Source organism: Pan paniscus, chromosome 7 (genome assembly GCF_029289425.2).
Source record: "Pan paniscus chromosome 7, NHGRI_mPanPan1-v2.0_pri, whole genome shotgun sequence".
NCBI lineage: Eukaryota > Metazoa > Chordata > Mammalia > Primates > Hominidae > Pan > Pan paniscus.
Window position 1 is genome coordinate 24,317,663 of NC_073256.2, and position 13,640 is coordinate 24,331,302.

The 13,640-nt window shown below is 50.3% G+C and overlaps 1 protein-coding gene and 1 long non-coding RNA gene across 3 annotated transcripts in view; one reads left to right on the forward strand and one right to left on the reverse strand.

The window, feature by feature from the left end:
• Nucleotides 1–13,640, reverse strand: part of LOC129395834 (uncharacterized) — a 55,646-nt gene that overhangs the window by 2,885 nt on the left and 39,121 nt on the right. For both annotated transcript variants that reach the window (XM_063607056.1, XM_063607055.1), the window contains exons 5-6: nt 2,299–2,414; nt 1,013–1,123 (exon numbers count right to left, since the gene is read on the reverse strand). In XM_063607056.1, the coding sequence (XP_063463126.1) occupies nt 1,013–1,123; nt 2,299–2,414 (227 nt within the window). The remainder of the gene's footprint in view (nt 1–1,012; nt 1,124–2,298; nt 2,415–13,640) is intronic.
• On the forward strand, nt 2,411–4,730 carry LOC134731032 (uncharacterized). The gene is made up of 3 exons (XR_010113094.1): nt 2,411–3,023; nt 3,971–4,149; nt 4,642–4,730. It is a non-coding gene; the product is annotated as an uncharacterized LOC134731032 (long non-coding RNA).

Genomic DNA, 13,640 nt, shown 5'->3' on the forward strand with positions numbered 1-13,640 from the left:
GCTTGAACCCGGGAAGGCAGAGGTTGCAGTAAGCCAAAATCGCGCCATTGCACTCCAGCCTGGGCTACAAAAGCGAAACTCCGTCTCAAAAAAAAAAAAAGAAATAATAATAATAAACCACAGCACACCCACCGCAAACCAGCTGTCAGTGTGAAAATAAGCCAAATAGCTTAACATTTCCAAAGACTAGCTGGGGCCAGGCATGATGGGTCACGCCTGGAATCCCAGCACTTAGGGAGGCCAAGGCGAGAGGATCACTTGAGGTCAGGAGTTCAAGACCAGCCTGGACAACATGGTGAAACCCTGTCTCTACTAAAAATACAAAAATAAGCCAGCTACTGTGGCGGGCTCCTGTAATCCTGTAATCTACTTGGGAGGCTGAGGTGGGTGAATCGCTTGAACCCAGGAGGCGGAGGTTGCATGAACTGAGATCGTGCACTCCAGCCTAGGCAAAGGAGCAAGACTGTCTAAAACAAAGACTAGCTGGAGAATCCTGCCAGGAAAAGGCCCTCAGCCTCCAAGTACTCTGCTCACTCGAAGCTGGAAGATGCGGCTATAGAGACGCATCAGGACCAAGCCATGACTCCCCACTTGGAGAAATCAACGGGGAAAGAGACGGAGGCAAAGGAGAACCATCTCACTGGGAGAGGCGACGCTGTTTGACACATCGTCCCTGTACCTCCCAAAGCCACTGCCCTCCCACACCTGGGCAACAGTGGCCCCAACCCCAGGCCCAGACTTCCTGCAGGAAGGAAGAGGACTGAATGGAGGGCGTGGCAGACTGAAAGGACATGGCCTCCTCAAACCCCTTGGTAAAGGGCCTCTGGGGCCACCTGGCAGGAAGGGGCTGGCACACCAGGAAGTAGCCTCCTCCCGGGAGTTCAGCCAGAGCCCAGGTCCTGTCCCCAAGTGGCCTCCAGAGCCACCTTTTCAGAAAAAGTACATCCTGCCCACCCCTGCTCCCCCTGCTTAAGGCTCCGTCTCCTCCCTGAGCCTCCTGCTGGCCTCTCACCTAGAAGCAGGGGTAGTCCTCGGCCCTCCAGCCAGGGGGTGCAGACCTGGATGTGCTGGAAATGCTTCTGGTGGATGAGGCGGCTGTAATACTCCCTCAGAGGCCCTTTGCCTTCACAGAGAAGAGCAGACACTGCCATGCACCCGTATCTGTCCCTGCCACGTGGTCCCAGGCCCAAGACACTCCCCCTAGGAGGAATCCTTTTCCCAGAAGCTCCACCCCTCAGCAGCTCCAGTCAGGCCCCATCCGGGCCCTTCCAGAAGCAACCCAGGAGCCCCAAGACCTGCAGGGATGTGTTCACCCTGACCCCTGACGCATAGCCCTGCACCTGCAGCCAGCTGGCCTCAGGCTGCAAACATGGCGGGGTAAGCACTGGCCTGGCACCTGACCGCCCACTGGGTGGACCCAGCCTTCTGTCTGTGTTGTGCGCAGGGGACACAAGGACTCCCGCTGCCCTGGCACAGCCCCCAGATCACATGGTGCAGGTTCCAAGCCGTGCCTGCCCTGCCACAGCCTCCAGAGCACATGGCGCAGGTTCCAAACCACTCCTGGGAGCCTAGAGGCCAAAGGAGGGAGGAGAGCAGGATCAGCAGCTGGCCCAGACCCCGCCTCTTCCCACACTGCTTCCGCTTTTCCTCCTCCACAATGAGTCACCTGGAAAGGGCTCAGCAGCAGTAACTGTGGGACAGGGGCTCTTCCGTTTGAAAAATTAAAAGAGGCTTGGTTAAGGCAACAATGACATGGCCGGGCACAGTGGCTCATATCAATAATTCCAGCATATTGGGAGGCCAAGGCGGGTGGATCACCTGTGGTCAGGAGTTGAAGACCAGCCTGGCCAACATGGTGAAACCCTGTTTCTACTAAAAATACAAAAACAAACTGGGTGTGATGGGCACCAGTAGTCCCAGCTACTCGGGAGGCTGAGGCATGAGAATTGCTTGAATGTGAGACGCGGAGGTTGCAGTGAGCTGAGATCACACCACTGCAGCCCAGCCTGGGCGACAGAGACTTTGTCTCAAAAAAAAAAAAAAAAAAAAAAAAAAAGACACCAATGACGAAACAAGAAAAAAAAAAAGATGCTTGGAAATTACTGAAAAACTAGAAAGCTTGTTATCTACAGATTCACATCTGGGCTCCCTGCCCTGCTGTGAAACCCTCTGAGCCACAGTTTCCCACATGTAAAGCAGTATAAGACCCTATGGCAGAGAGCTGCAGTGAGGATTAAGGAGACAAGATCGTGGCAAGCACACGGTAAAGGCGGGGTATCCCTCCCTGGACTCAAATACCTGGAGTCGCAAGACGAGCTGAAAAAGCAGCCAGGCACTGAAGGACAAAGCGGTGCTGAATTTCTTCATCTGTGCTTCCCAGTGCGGTCCAATTCACGGTGGTTTCCGAGCGCCTCCTGGAGGAGAAAACACATGAGGGTGTGGTTAGGGTTCTCTGCTGACAGACCTACCGTGGGGAAGAAAGAGAAACCCTAAAGATGGATCATGGCCGTGACTGCATGTCAAGGAGAATCTCCTTGATGACACTGAGGCCTACGTCGAGATAGAGTAAATCTGGTCCAATTAAAAGGTGTCTATTTTACCACATTTTTTAAAACAAAACAAAACACAAAAACAAAAAAGATGGAAAAGAAGACAGGGGTACAGGCACCAGTGTTACATGTCTGACGGGGAACATCTATTCTTCAAAGCTTGCAGCTGTACACGTAGGTTTTAGAATGTCTGTCAGCAGTGGACATGATCTTAGAGTGGGCTGTGCAGATAGACCTTTCCAGGTCATGTAATTGGATTAAGTTGATTGTAATTAACCTACATGTAACTGATTAGGTTAGGGTACATTCCACGTCAGGTGACCAGAGGCAGTATAAAAGGAAGCCTGGAAAGCAGAGGTCCCTCTCCGCCCCTTCCTCCGTCGTCCTGGATGCTGCATCGCTTCCAGCGGGGCTGCTCAAGCACCTGCCCATCTCAGCGCCAGCCGGGGAAAGAAAGTAGACGTGCAATTTCAGGTTAGTTTCACTGAACAGTTGTTTGTTTCACGCAATCCCTGAGGGGTGGGGGGGAAAAGAGACAAAGGAGGCCGAAAGAAACCGATCACACTGGGGCTTGCTGATGGGGTAGGGTGTGCTCTCGTTACTAGTAATTCTTGGAACAGAAAACGAGAAAGCATTTCCGTCTCCATGTGTGGGATAAGACCAAGGTGGGAATGCGAAAAGAAATGTACTGCAGCATGCTGAATTGGTGGGTGAATGGAAAAAGGACTTTGGAAAAAAGGGTGGTTTGCCCTTCAGCCATGTAAGACATCGATACGATATGGCACTTGTTCACTGTTTGTTTAGATGAATTCATGTGGCATGTGTAAAATACCAGAAAAATAAATAAAGAGGGGCTGGAGCTAAAGCCAAAAAGATAGAACAGGAAAGACCATCACCTGCTAGTGTGGTAGAGAGGAAGATAACTTCTCTTTATGAATTTGTGTTTGGAAGTTGCCTAATGAAATGGCAAGAGTAGCGATTCAAGTTGTCACAGGAAGCATCCCTTATCTCAGATTTCAAACAGACCAGCCAAAGGGTGACACACGCCATGCCCTGTGGCTTTGATCATTCTGTCTGTCAAGGGAGATAGAGTCATCGTGTCTTCTACCGGAGTGAATCGTGATACACATAAGTCCGGTCTCCAGAATCAGTTGCTTGTTTTGGGTTGAAAGGTCAACTCCCCATACCTAGGCCACGGGCCCTGTGGCAGGCGAGGTTTACTCTCGGACTAAGTAATCATGGCAGAGGAACACACAATATCTGAGGATGCACACAGCACATTGTGTTCCACAGATTTGACCGACTGGTGGTGAGGTCTCCTCATGACCACACCGGCAAGGATTTAGCGGGGGGCTTCCTGTGGGTGTGTGAATATCCAATGTGCTTAACCATCGACATGTGTGTGTTTGTGTGTGTTTCAGGTGACCCAACAATCAACCCCTGAAAAAGCCGGTCATAAAACCCACAGGATACGAAGATGATGGCACGTCATGATCCCAAACCTGGGGCAAACAGACTGGTGAGAGCCCAGACCCTCCAGAAGCAGCGGAGCACCCCAGTTGGGCCAAGGTCTCCCCTGCCCGATGAAGAAGATCCAAGGGTAAGTCTAGAACTGGATCTCTTGGGTATTGGGGTGGGGGCGGGGGCGGGGGGAGGGTGTGTCACACGGTCCTCAGAGACTGGGTTGGATTCCAAAGAGTTCTGTCACCACCACCCAGGTTGCTTTTCCCATCCAAGGTGGGCGTGGCTTGGGACCTCCTCCCCGGCCCGATAGGCCTCTTGAGAGACTCTTGGGGGCAACCTCCCTTTCTACTTAGAGTCCTGTGTGGCCACGTTTGGTTGTGTTGTTGACATCGGGTTCACCATCGTGCCCCTTAGAACCTTGAGTCCTGCCTTTTAGAGTTCCTCCGTCACATGGGCTTTGGGAGGGAACATCGCATCCGAACTCTCCCAGCACTTAACGGCCCCCATGCCGGTGTCCCCTTTGGAATACTTATTCAGCTCTGAATTCACAATCCGTCTCAATGTTGACGTGGGATCGCTGCCTGTGGCTTCAGCTCACTCACTGACATCACTTCCTTTCCACCCACAGCTCAAGTGCAAAAACTGCGGGGCCTTTGGCCACACGGCCAGAAGTACCAGGTGCCCCATGAAGTGCTGGAAGGCAGCCCTGGTTCCAGCGACCTTGGGGAAAAAGGAAGGGAAGGAAAACCTGAAACCATGGAAGCCCCAGGTTGAAGCCAACCCGGGGCCCTTGAACAAGGATAAGGGAGAGAAGGAAGAGAGACCAAGGTGAGCAGTGGGAGGGGTTTTCACCACTCTTAGGGTACTGCCTCCTAAGGACATGGTGTCTCTGCACCTGCACACCGTGTGCCTTTCCGTCTCCGGGCCAGGGAAGGAACGCTGCAGAGAAATAGACCTGAGCTCCGTGTCCTCCAGGGTTCCACACCCAGGAGCTCCTTTGGCTCTGGGAGATTCAGGGACGGGGAGAGGCGGGGGCGCTTCGTGCAGGTTCCCCACGACAGGGGGAAAAGCGATGGAATCCAAATCACAGTCCTTAGTTGGGAAGACTAGAGGGCCACATGGAGGATGGGAAGGTTGGCACGTGAGGGAAAGTGCTGAGGCGGAAAGGGCACCAGATGTCCATTTCTGTATCACAAAACGCGGAATGGGACTGGGCCCCAGACAGGGTTCTCCCTGTCTCCTTGGGAAAACCAGGGGGCACGACCTGACCTTTTTCTGTTCTGCAGGCAAGGAGACCCGCAGAGGAAGACTCTCCTCCACATATTTTCCGGAAAACCTCCAGAGAAGCCGCTGCCAAATCGAAAAGGATCCACGGAATCTTCTCATTATCTGAGGGTGAGTGTCACCCTGGGCCCCTGGCCTTTTTCTCCTCTAGGTCAACCTGGTTGATTTCCTTTCAGCTTCCTGTCTGCGGGAGGGAATCGGGGAACCCCTCTTTCTTGCCTTCTTGGGGTCAGGGACTCCACGATCCTTCCAGGTCAATTTGATTCCAGGCCAAGGCATCTGAAGATGCCGTATTTCCTGTTGCTTTCTTTCTGTCCAATTATGGCAAGCCTGCCAACAACATGTTCCTAGCGGCATGAGGAAATTAGGTCCTCAGAGGCCCCAAACGTGGAGAAGGCTAAACCCAGGAACATGCATGTGTTCAGAGAAGAAGTCCTGAGTACCCTTGAGCCACCAACCTGCCTTCGGAAGGGCATTAGTCCGTTCCACTTCATGGAAGAGTGAGTGGAGGCGCTTTGGTCCAGCTAATGACCAAGACGCGATCTTTTGAACAATGGTGTGCTTAGGTCAGCAACACATAGCTCGAGAGCGCATCTTTCATGTGTCTTGTCCTGATCAGCACTCAGGTGGAGGGTCTGTCCCTACTTCCAAGGACCGCCTGTCGATACTGTACTAAGAATTTCATGGCGTGTGCACCTTGTCTTTGGATGTGCTTGATTTTCATGTTGGCTCCATGCGGAGGAACTTCTAACCTGTGTTGTTTCCTCTCTTTCAGGTTGCAAGCGGGCCAATGCCGGTCCACACAACCAGTAAGAGGCCGCGCGTGGACCCTGTCCTCTCTGATCGCTCAGCTACCGAAATGTCTGACAGGGTCTCCATCTTGGCTTCACTGTCTCCCCTCAGAAAATCCAGTCTGAGCTCCTCCTCAAGTCCTGGACCAAAGGAAAGACAGACAGGGGCTGCGGCCGACATCCCTCAGCCTGCAGTCAGGCACCAGGGCCCCGAGCCTCTCCTCGTGGTGAAGCCGGCACACAGCAGCCCTGAGGGTGGCTGCCGAGAAGTTCCCCAGGCTGCCTCCAAAACCCATGGCCTGCTCCAGGCCATCAGACCCCAGGCACAAGACAAACGTCCTGCAGTGACCTCACAGCCCTGCCCACCAGCCGCCACACACAGCTTGGGCCTAGGCTCCAATCTCAGCTTCGGGCCAGGAGCCAAGAGACCTGCCCAGGCTCGGATTCAGGCTTGCCTGAACTTCCCCAAGAAACCGAGACTGGGTCCCTTCCAGATCCCCGAAAGCGCCATCCAGGGAGGTGAGCTGGGGGCCTCGGAGAATCTCCAACCTCCGCCAGCCGCAACCGAACTTGGACCAAGTACGTCGCCCCAGATGGGCAGGAGGACACCCGCCCAGGTGCAAAGCGTCGACCGGCAGCCTCCGCACAGCAGACCTTGCCTGCCTACTGCCCAGGCCTGCACCATGTCCCATTACCCAGCGGCCAGCCATGATGGGGCCCAGCCTCTCAGAGTGCTCTTCCGGAGACTGGAAAACGGACGCTGGAGCTCCAGCCTCCTGGCGGCACCCCCATTTCACTCTCCTGAGAAGCCGGGAGCCTTCCTCGCTCAGAGCCCTCATGTGTCAGAGAAGTCTGAGGGTCCCCGTGTTCGTGTCCCACCGAGCGTCCTCTATGAGGACCTTCAGGTTTCCTCCTCCTCAGAGGACAGCGATTCTGACCTGGAGTGAGACTGCAGGTGGCAGGGGCTCCTTGGCCTCCAGCTCCCGTGACTTGAAGGGGAATGTGGGACTGAGGTACGGAGAGCAGAGAGAAGACTCTGTGCGGTGACTCCGAAGCTCCCCGGCTGTGGCGCTTCTGTGGATGTGGGAGCCCAGGCCAGGCAGGGAGCAGATGCAGGGACTCTGCCTCATTGAATTCTGGTGAGGGACATTGTAGTTCGCATGGTTCTCCGGAAACGCGCCAGGAAAAGCTTCCGTGCCAGAGATTCGTTGCCTCAGAAACTGCGTGATGCACAGGAGTCAGAGTTCCGCTGGGACGTCAGTAGGAAACTGGGGAATTACTGTGTATTTGCTCTCTAGATGACTGAATAAGGGAAAAGTTAGGGAACCCTGAGAGGTGCAGCCCTTCCGCTGTGCCCCGCCCTGAGAGCAGTGTTTCGGACGCTGGGAAGCGTGCTGTGCAGAGCGCTCTCGGGGTCTTTCCTCAGCCTCGAAAACTGGGCTGTGGAATGCCTTTGTACATATGTGTGTTGAATTTGTTTAGAAGTGAATAAAATTCTCAAAAAGATGACGTATTGTCTTTTGACTCTCATTCCGTGTTTGTGTTTAACTGATTTTCCAAGTGAAGGGGTGGCCTGCCCCTCCAAACTTGTGGGTGTTTCTAGTCGGGTGGGATGAGAGACGGAGAAAAGAAATAAGACACAGGGACAAAGTATAGGGAGACAACAGTGGGTCCAGGGGACCAGCACTCAGCACACCAAGGACCTGCACTGGCACCAGCCTCTGAGTTCCCTCTGTTTTTATTGATTATGATTTTCATTATTTCAGCAAAAAGGAATGTAGTAGGAGAGCAGGGTGATTATAAGGTGAAGGTCAACAACAAAAAAAAACATGTGAGCAAAATAATCTATATCATTATTAAGTTCAAGGGAAGGTACTATGCCTGGACGTACACGTAGGCCAGATTTATGTTTCTCTCCACCCAGACATCTCAGCGGAGTAAAGAATAACAAGGCAGCATTACTGCAAACACGTCTCGCCTCCCGCCACAGGGCAGCTTTTCTCCGAGATCAGACTTGAACAAATGTACAATCGGGTTTTACACCGAGACATTCAGTTCCCAGGGGCAAGCAGGAGACTGTGGCCTTCCTCCATCTCAACTGCAAGAGGATTTCCTCTTTTACTAATCCACCTCAGTGCAGATGCTTTACGAGTGTCAGGCTGGGGGACAGTCAGGTCTTTCTCATCCCACGAGGCCATATTTCAGACTATCGCATGGGGAGAAACCTTGGACAATAGCCTGCTTTCAAGGGCAGAGGTCCCTGTGGCTTTCCACGGTGCATTGTGCCCCTAGTTTATTGAGACTAGAGAATGACAATGAGTTTTACCAAGTATACTGCTTGTAAACACTTGGTTAACAAGGCACGTCCTGCACAGCCCTAGATCCCTTAAACCTTGATTTTATACAACACAGGTTTTTGTGAGCTCCAAGTTGGGTCAAAGCGGCTGGGGAAAATTGGCTGGGGCAAAGCTACAAATGAACAACTTCTCAGCAAAGCAAATGTTTAAAGTACAGGTCTTTTTCAAAATGCAGTCTCTTGTGTCTTCCCTTTCTACATCGACACAGTGACAGTGTGACATCTTTCTCTTCCCTACATCCAAGGGCTTGAAAATTTCTTGACTTGTTAGCAATCCAAATCGTTATGTCTCCGAAACAGACTTGACTGAGGGGACCGCAGGGCTGGGCAGGACCTTTGACTTCGTATACAACCACAGGAGCAAGAAAACCTCAGCCCCGCTCTACCAACACGCACCTAGTAAAATTCCGCCAACTGAATCTGACGCACGCTAACACGTGGGGAGCGTTGCTTGCACCACGAGTCCCCATTTGGCTCAACCGCCGATGTCAAGTGTGTGGTTCCGGTTGCGACGGCCCCCCGTGAAGTGGCTCCCGGATGTGCGAATGAACCAGGCAGAGTTTCACTGGCCAAATAGACCCCAGCAAAGCTGAAGTTAACTCCGACATTTGGGATGTACTTCAGCGGTAAAACATTCATCCCGTCTTCTTTCCGGATGTCTGACACCATGGTTCTCCCCCTGATCCTGAGAGTAGCTGAGGTAGAGACTCATTGAAAGATCTAGGCAGGGATATCCCATCATGCACAGGCTCTCTCCATTCTCTGACCTGGGAACAACTCTGAGCAGGATTCCACATCTAGGAGGCCTCGGAACTGAGCGGGATTTTCTGAGACACACCAAACGGCTGCTCCCTTTCCGCCGCTGTTGAGGGTCGTTATCTTGATTATCCAGATCACCTAGAAAGTATCCGTATCCAGAATCAATAAGATCAACTCTCTGCTCCTCTGACAGCAGGAGCAGGACACAATGAACCAAAGAGCGTGGAAGGAAACGATATGACCGGAAAGCTCAGAGAATGGCCACAGGGGGTCGTCAGCAGGCCTTCCCACCTGAATCATGAATAATTAATGAAGCGCAAATCAGAGGGGACTCGAGTTTCCGCAGGTGCAATTCATCCAACGAGAGATCGCCGGAGGGCCAACAAGATTGAGAAACTGGGAGTCGGGTGCAGTGTCAAAGGGGACGCGACTGGTTCCAAAGCTCAAGAACACCATGGGGTCACTTGGGCTACATGAGAAAACGCCCCAGTGTGCTGGTTCATCATTCCGACTCCTGCCTGTCTCTTCCCGTCCAAGAAACATGGACCCTAAGTCGTGCAGGTGCAGATGAGCATGGGCAGAATTAGGGGACGTGGCACAAAAGTTCAGGGACACGGGAGTTCCACAGAAAGTCCGGTGGATCTTCGCAAATCCAGAGAAATGGCAATGGGACCCAGGGAATTAGAGCCTCACAGGCGTCCGGGAGACTTTTCAGGCATAATGCCTGGAGTCGCAAGACGAGCTGAAAAAGGAGCCAGGCACTGAAGGACAAAGCGGTGTTGACTTTCCTCATCTGTGTTTCCCAGTGCAGTCCAATTCACTGCGGTAGAATTCATGTATTTATTTTACATCGGCTTGTAGTTGCAAACTTTTGATGTTATTGATTTGTGGTTGGAGAGTTTCCCTTTGAAAAAGTAGATATTCTGAAGATGGAGGTTGTCCAAGATTGTATCTCAAGGTGAGTCTACTTGATGCCAGCGAAGCATACTTTGACATATAATGCATATGTTTGAATTATATTTGGTCTTTTTTACCACATTTTAAAAAATCACTTCGTGAAATATGTCAGAGTTAGATACACCAATGTTAAATTTCTCATCACATGTCCAGAGGCAGTGTAAAATGCAGTCTAGAATGCAAAATTCCCAGCCACTTCTATGTGGAACTTTCTGCAGAGTGGGATTGTATCCAGCGTTTTCAGGGGGCGCTGGTGTGGTACGAGCTGGTCCTTGGCTTCCTGCTGAAGTTGGAATCCTGCAGATTGCTTAGGGGCGGTTTCAGCCTGTCCCTTCTTTCCAGGTCGTCACTAACCTTTCCTGAGCCCCCATGGGGACTCAGAACTTATCTAGAGTCACAGGCCGGCCTGGGATGCTGCCCTTGAGCCTTGGTGCTGTCCATGATGGTTCCATGCCACTGATCTGCTGGGAGACATTCTGCAGAGGGATGGGCTGGCATGAGCTGTCCCTGCCTTTCTGTAAATCACAGAGATTTCTGCTGTCTGAAGCCCCATAGAAATATCTGTGGAGTCTCAGGTAGGCCAGGGATGCCATTCACAGGCTCCTGTTCTTCCTCTTAATGGTAGCAAGAGTGATTTCTGAGTTTCCTAATTGACTTCGAAATAATTTTGTTGATTTCGTTGTAACAAAGACCACTCCTCTTTCTGTGGCATCCAGTTCACCTGTAGGGTTTTTTGGGATTATGTGGAAACTCTTGCATTTTTCCAGAGCCTCACTTCATCCTGGATGTTCTCAGGAATGCACGAGCTGATCCCTGCCTTGGTGGCATCTTGGAACATTGAGGGAGGCCCCTTAGGTCCAGGAGGCATTAGGAGGTCCATCAGGAATTGAGAGGGCATGCGTCTGCCCATCTGTAGCTGGAACTTCTATTTGTCTTCAGAATGCAGATTCTTCCTGAACTAATTATCTTCATCTTGGTGTAAGTAGCCACAATATAATAATTCATAGTAACTCTATTAATAAAAATAACTGAATATCAACAATGAAGATAATAATGACAATGTTAATTATTATAATATTAATAGCAAAAATAAAACAAAGGCATTAGGGATTGGAGATTCCCCTAAGTGAAGGACAATGTACAGATATAGGGACACATGAGTTGTTTGGATTCAGAGTCAAATGAAACGTGTTCCTCAAAGGCAAAGGACAAGCAGCATAAGAAAAACACAACGTTCATGGATGATCACATGGGCTACCTTGGAACTCATGTGGAAAGACTGCAGGCAAAGTGTACCTGGTACAGGGACTCCCCACCAGCCAGCCCCCACCCACCTTCATGAGGTAGGACAGCAGGATAATGGGGAAGGGGTCCATGCAAGGGATGCAAGGCTCGTGTCACACCTGATTCAAAGAAGCACTGCTTCTGACAGATGTTTATCTCCTAACACTGTGTCACCTCTAACTGCCTGGCTGCATGTCTGCCATCTGTTCTTCTTAGGTCACAGGAGGGACAGACATTACTGTCCACCTATCTGCATACAGAGCCATTGGAGGCCATTACCCTTGTTGCTTCCTCTTTGGAAAGGGGCAGCATACATGGCCAATGACATTCTCTGTCTCTTTGGAAATCTTTGTCAGCACATTTAAGGTTTTCTTCAGCCACAGAAAGCCACCTGCTTCAAAGTCTCATCCTCCACAAGTGGCAAGCACACAATCATTAATGGAGGCAAGGGGTACATAGGCTTTGCCATTTGATTCAGTTGGGACAAATAGGGGAGGACTTCTTAGCTCTACAGCTCTGTCCGTGTGGCCAGGTGACAATGTCAGGCTGCACTGCCATTAGACTTGTCCCTTTGCACATAAGGCTTCCCTCCAATCCTTTCCACAGATGTGGATCCTCACATCACTTCCTAATAAACATCCTGCACACTAAACTTCATCTATATCCAGTTCCCTGGGAACCAAACCTGTGACAAAATTGAAAAGTTTCTAGGGAAAATAGGGTTTCCTCATCAGGCAGGAATCAAATTCTGCTGAGCTAGAAAATAAAGTAAAGTCTGACGCCATCTTATGATTTTTTTTATTAGGACATTACCACTGCCAGCAAGAATTATGTGCATCAATTTGTGGGGACAAACATCATACTGGAGTGGGATGAGGTTGTTGTGAGTTGAGGAGAAATGCTGACGAATGGACTTTACCCTCAACTTGGATTCAGGAGAGGACATAAAAACAGCTGGAAATAAAAGGTGTCTGAAAACATTTTTCTGGTTTTTCAAAACTTCCAATTTCAGGTTGGGAGACACTCTATGTTTAAATTCTAAAGGGATGTAGCATACTGAGAAGACATAAGTATAGACAAATTGTCCATTTTATGAATAATACAATTTATGGTATGACAGGAGACCAAGGGACATAACACAAATTTGGAGTTGAAGAAATTAACAGACATTCTTGATAATTCCTCAGCTATTATGGCAGAGATGCTGGGACAATGGATGTCCATGTAGCGTACTTTTTTTTTTTTTTTTTTTTTTTTTTTTTTGCGGTGGGGGACGGAGTCTCACTCTGTAACCAGGCTGCGCTGCAATGGCGCAATCTCAGCTCACTGCAACCTCTGCCTCCTGCGTTCAAGCAATCCTCCTGCCTCGGCCTCCCGAGTAGCTGGGACGACAGGCACACACTACCACACTCAGCTAATTTTTGTATTTTTAGTACAGATGGGGTTTCACCATGTTGGCTAGGATGGTCTCAGTTTACTGATACCGTGATCCACCTGCTTTGGCCTCCCAAAGGGTTGGGATTACTGGTGTGAGCCACCAGGCCTGGCCCTTGTAGCAGTACTTTTGAACTTAATGGCTGAAAGCATCCACCTCCAAACTTATGTATTATATCTGCAAAAGAGTACAAACCATGTGATGAATTTTAAAGGGAAGACAAGCCTGTGGGAATTCAACAGCCATGGCAATGTTTTGAACTTCTTTTTATTAAACATGTAAGAAGTAAGTGAAGTTCAAGACCTAACAGAATTGCCAGGAATTATCTGAGGAATTACCAAGATGACCATAGACACTATGAAATCCTTACGATGCCCTCTGCTGGAGTTTCCTCCTACAGCCAGTGATTTTAAGCCGGAAGCAAATGTCTCTGCAGGCACAAGAATTCAACCCAAATGTGCTATTCAATTTTAAATGAGATGACAATGAAATTATGTGCTATATAGCAACAACTTTTTTTTTTTTCTTTCAGACAGAGTCTTTCTCTGTTGCCTAGGCTGGAGTGCAGTGGGGCACTCTTGGCTCACTGCAATCTCTGCCTCCTGTGTTCAAGTGATTTTCCCACCTTTTTCACAATGTATCCTTATCCTCAAACTCATCCTCCTAAGTGGCTGGGATTATAGGTCTGTGCCACCATGTCTGGCTGATTTTTGTATCAGCAAAATTATTTCTGGGGTGGAGAGTTAGGAATCTTTTTTCTC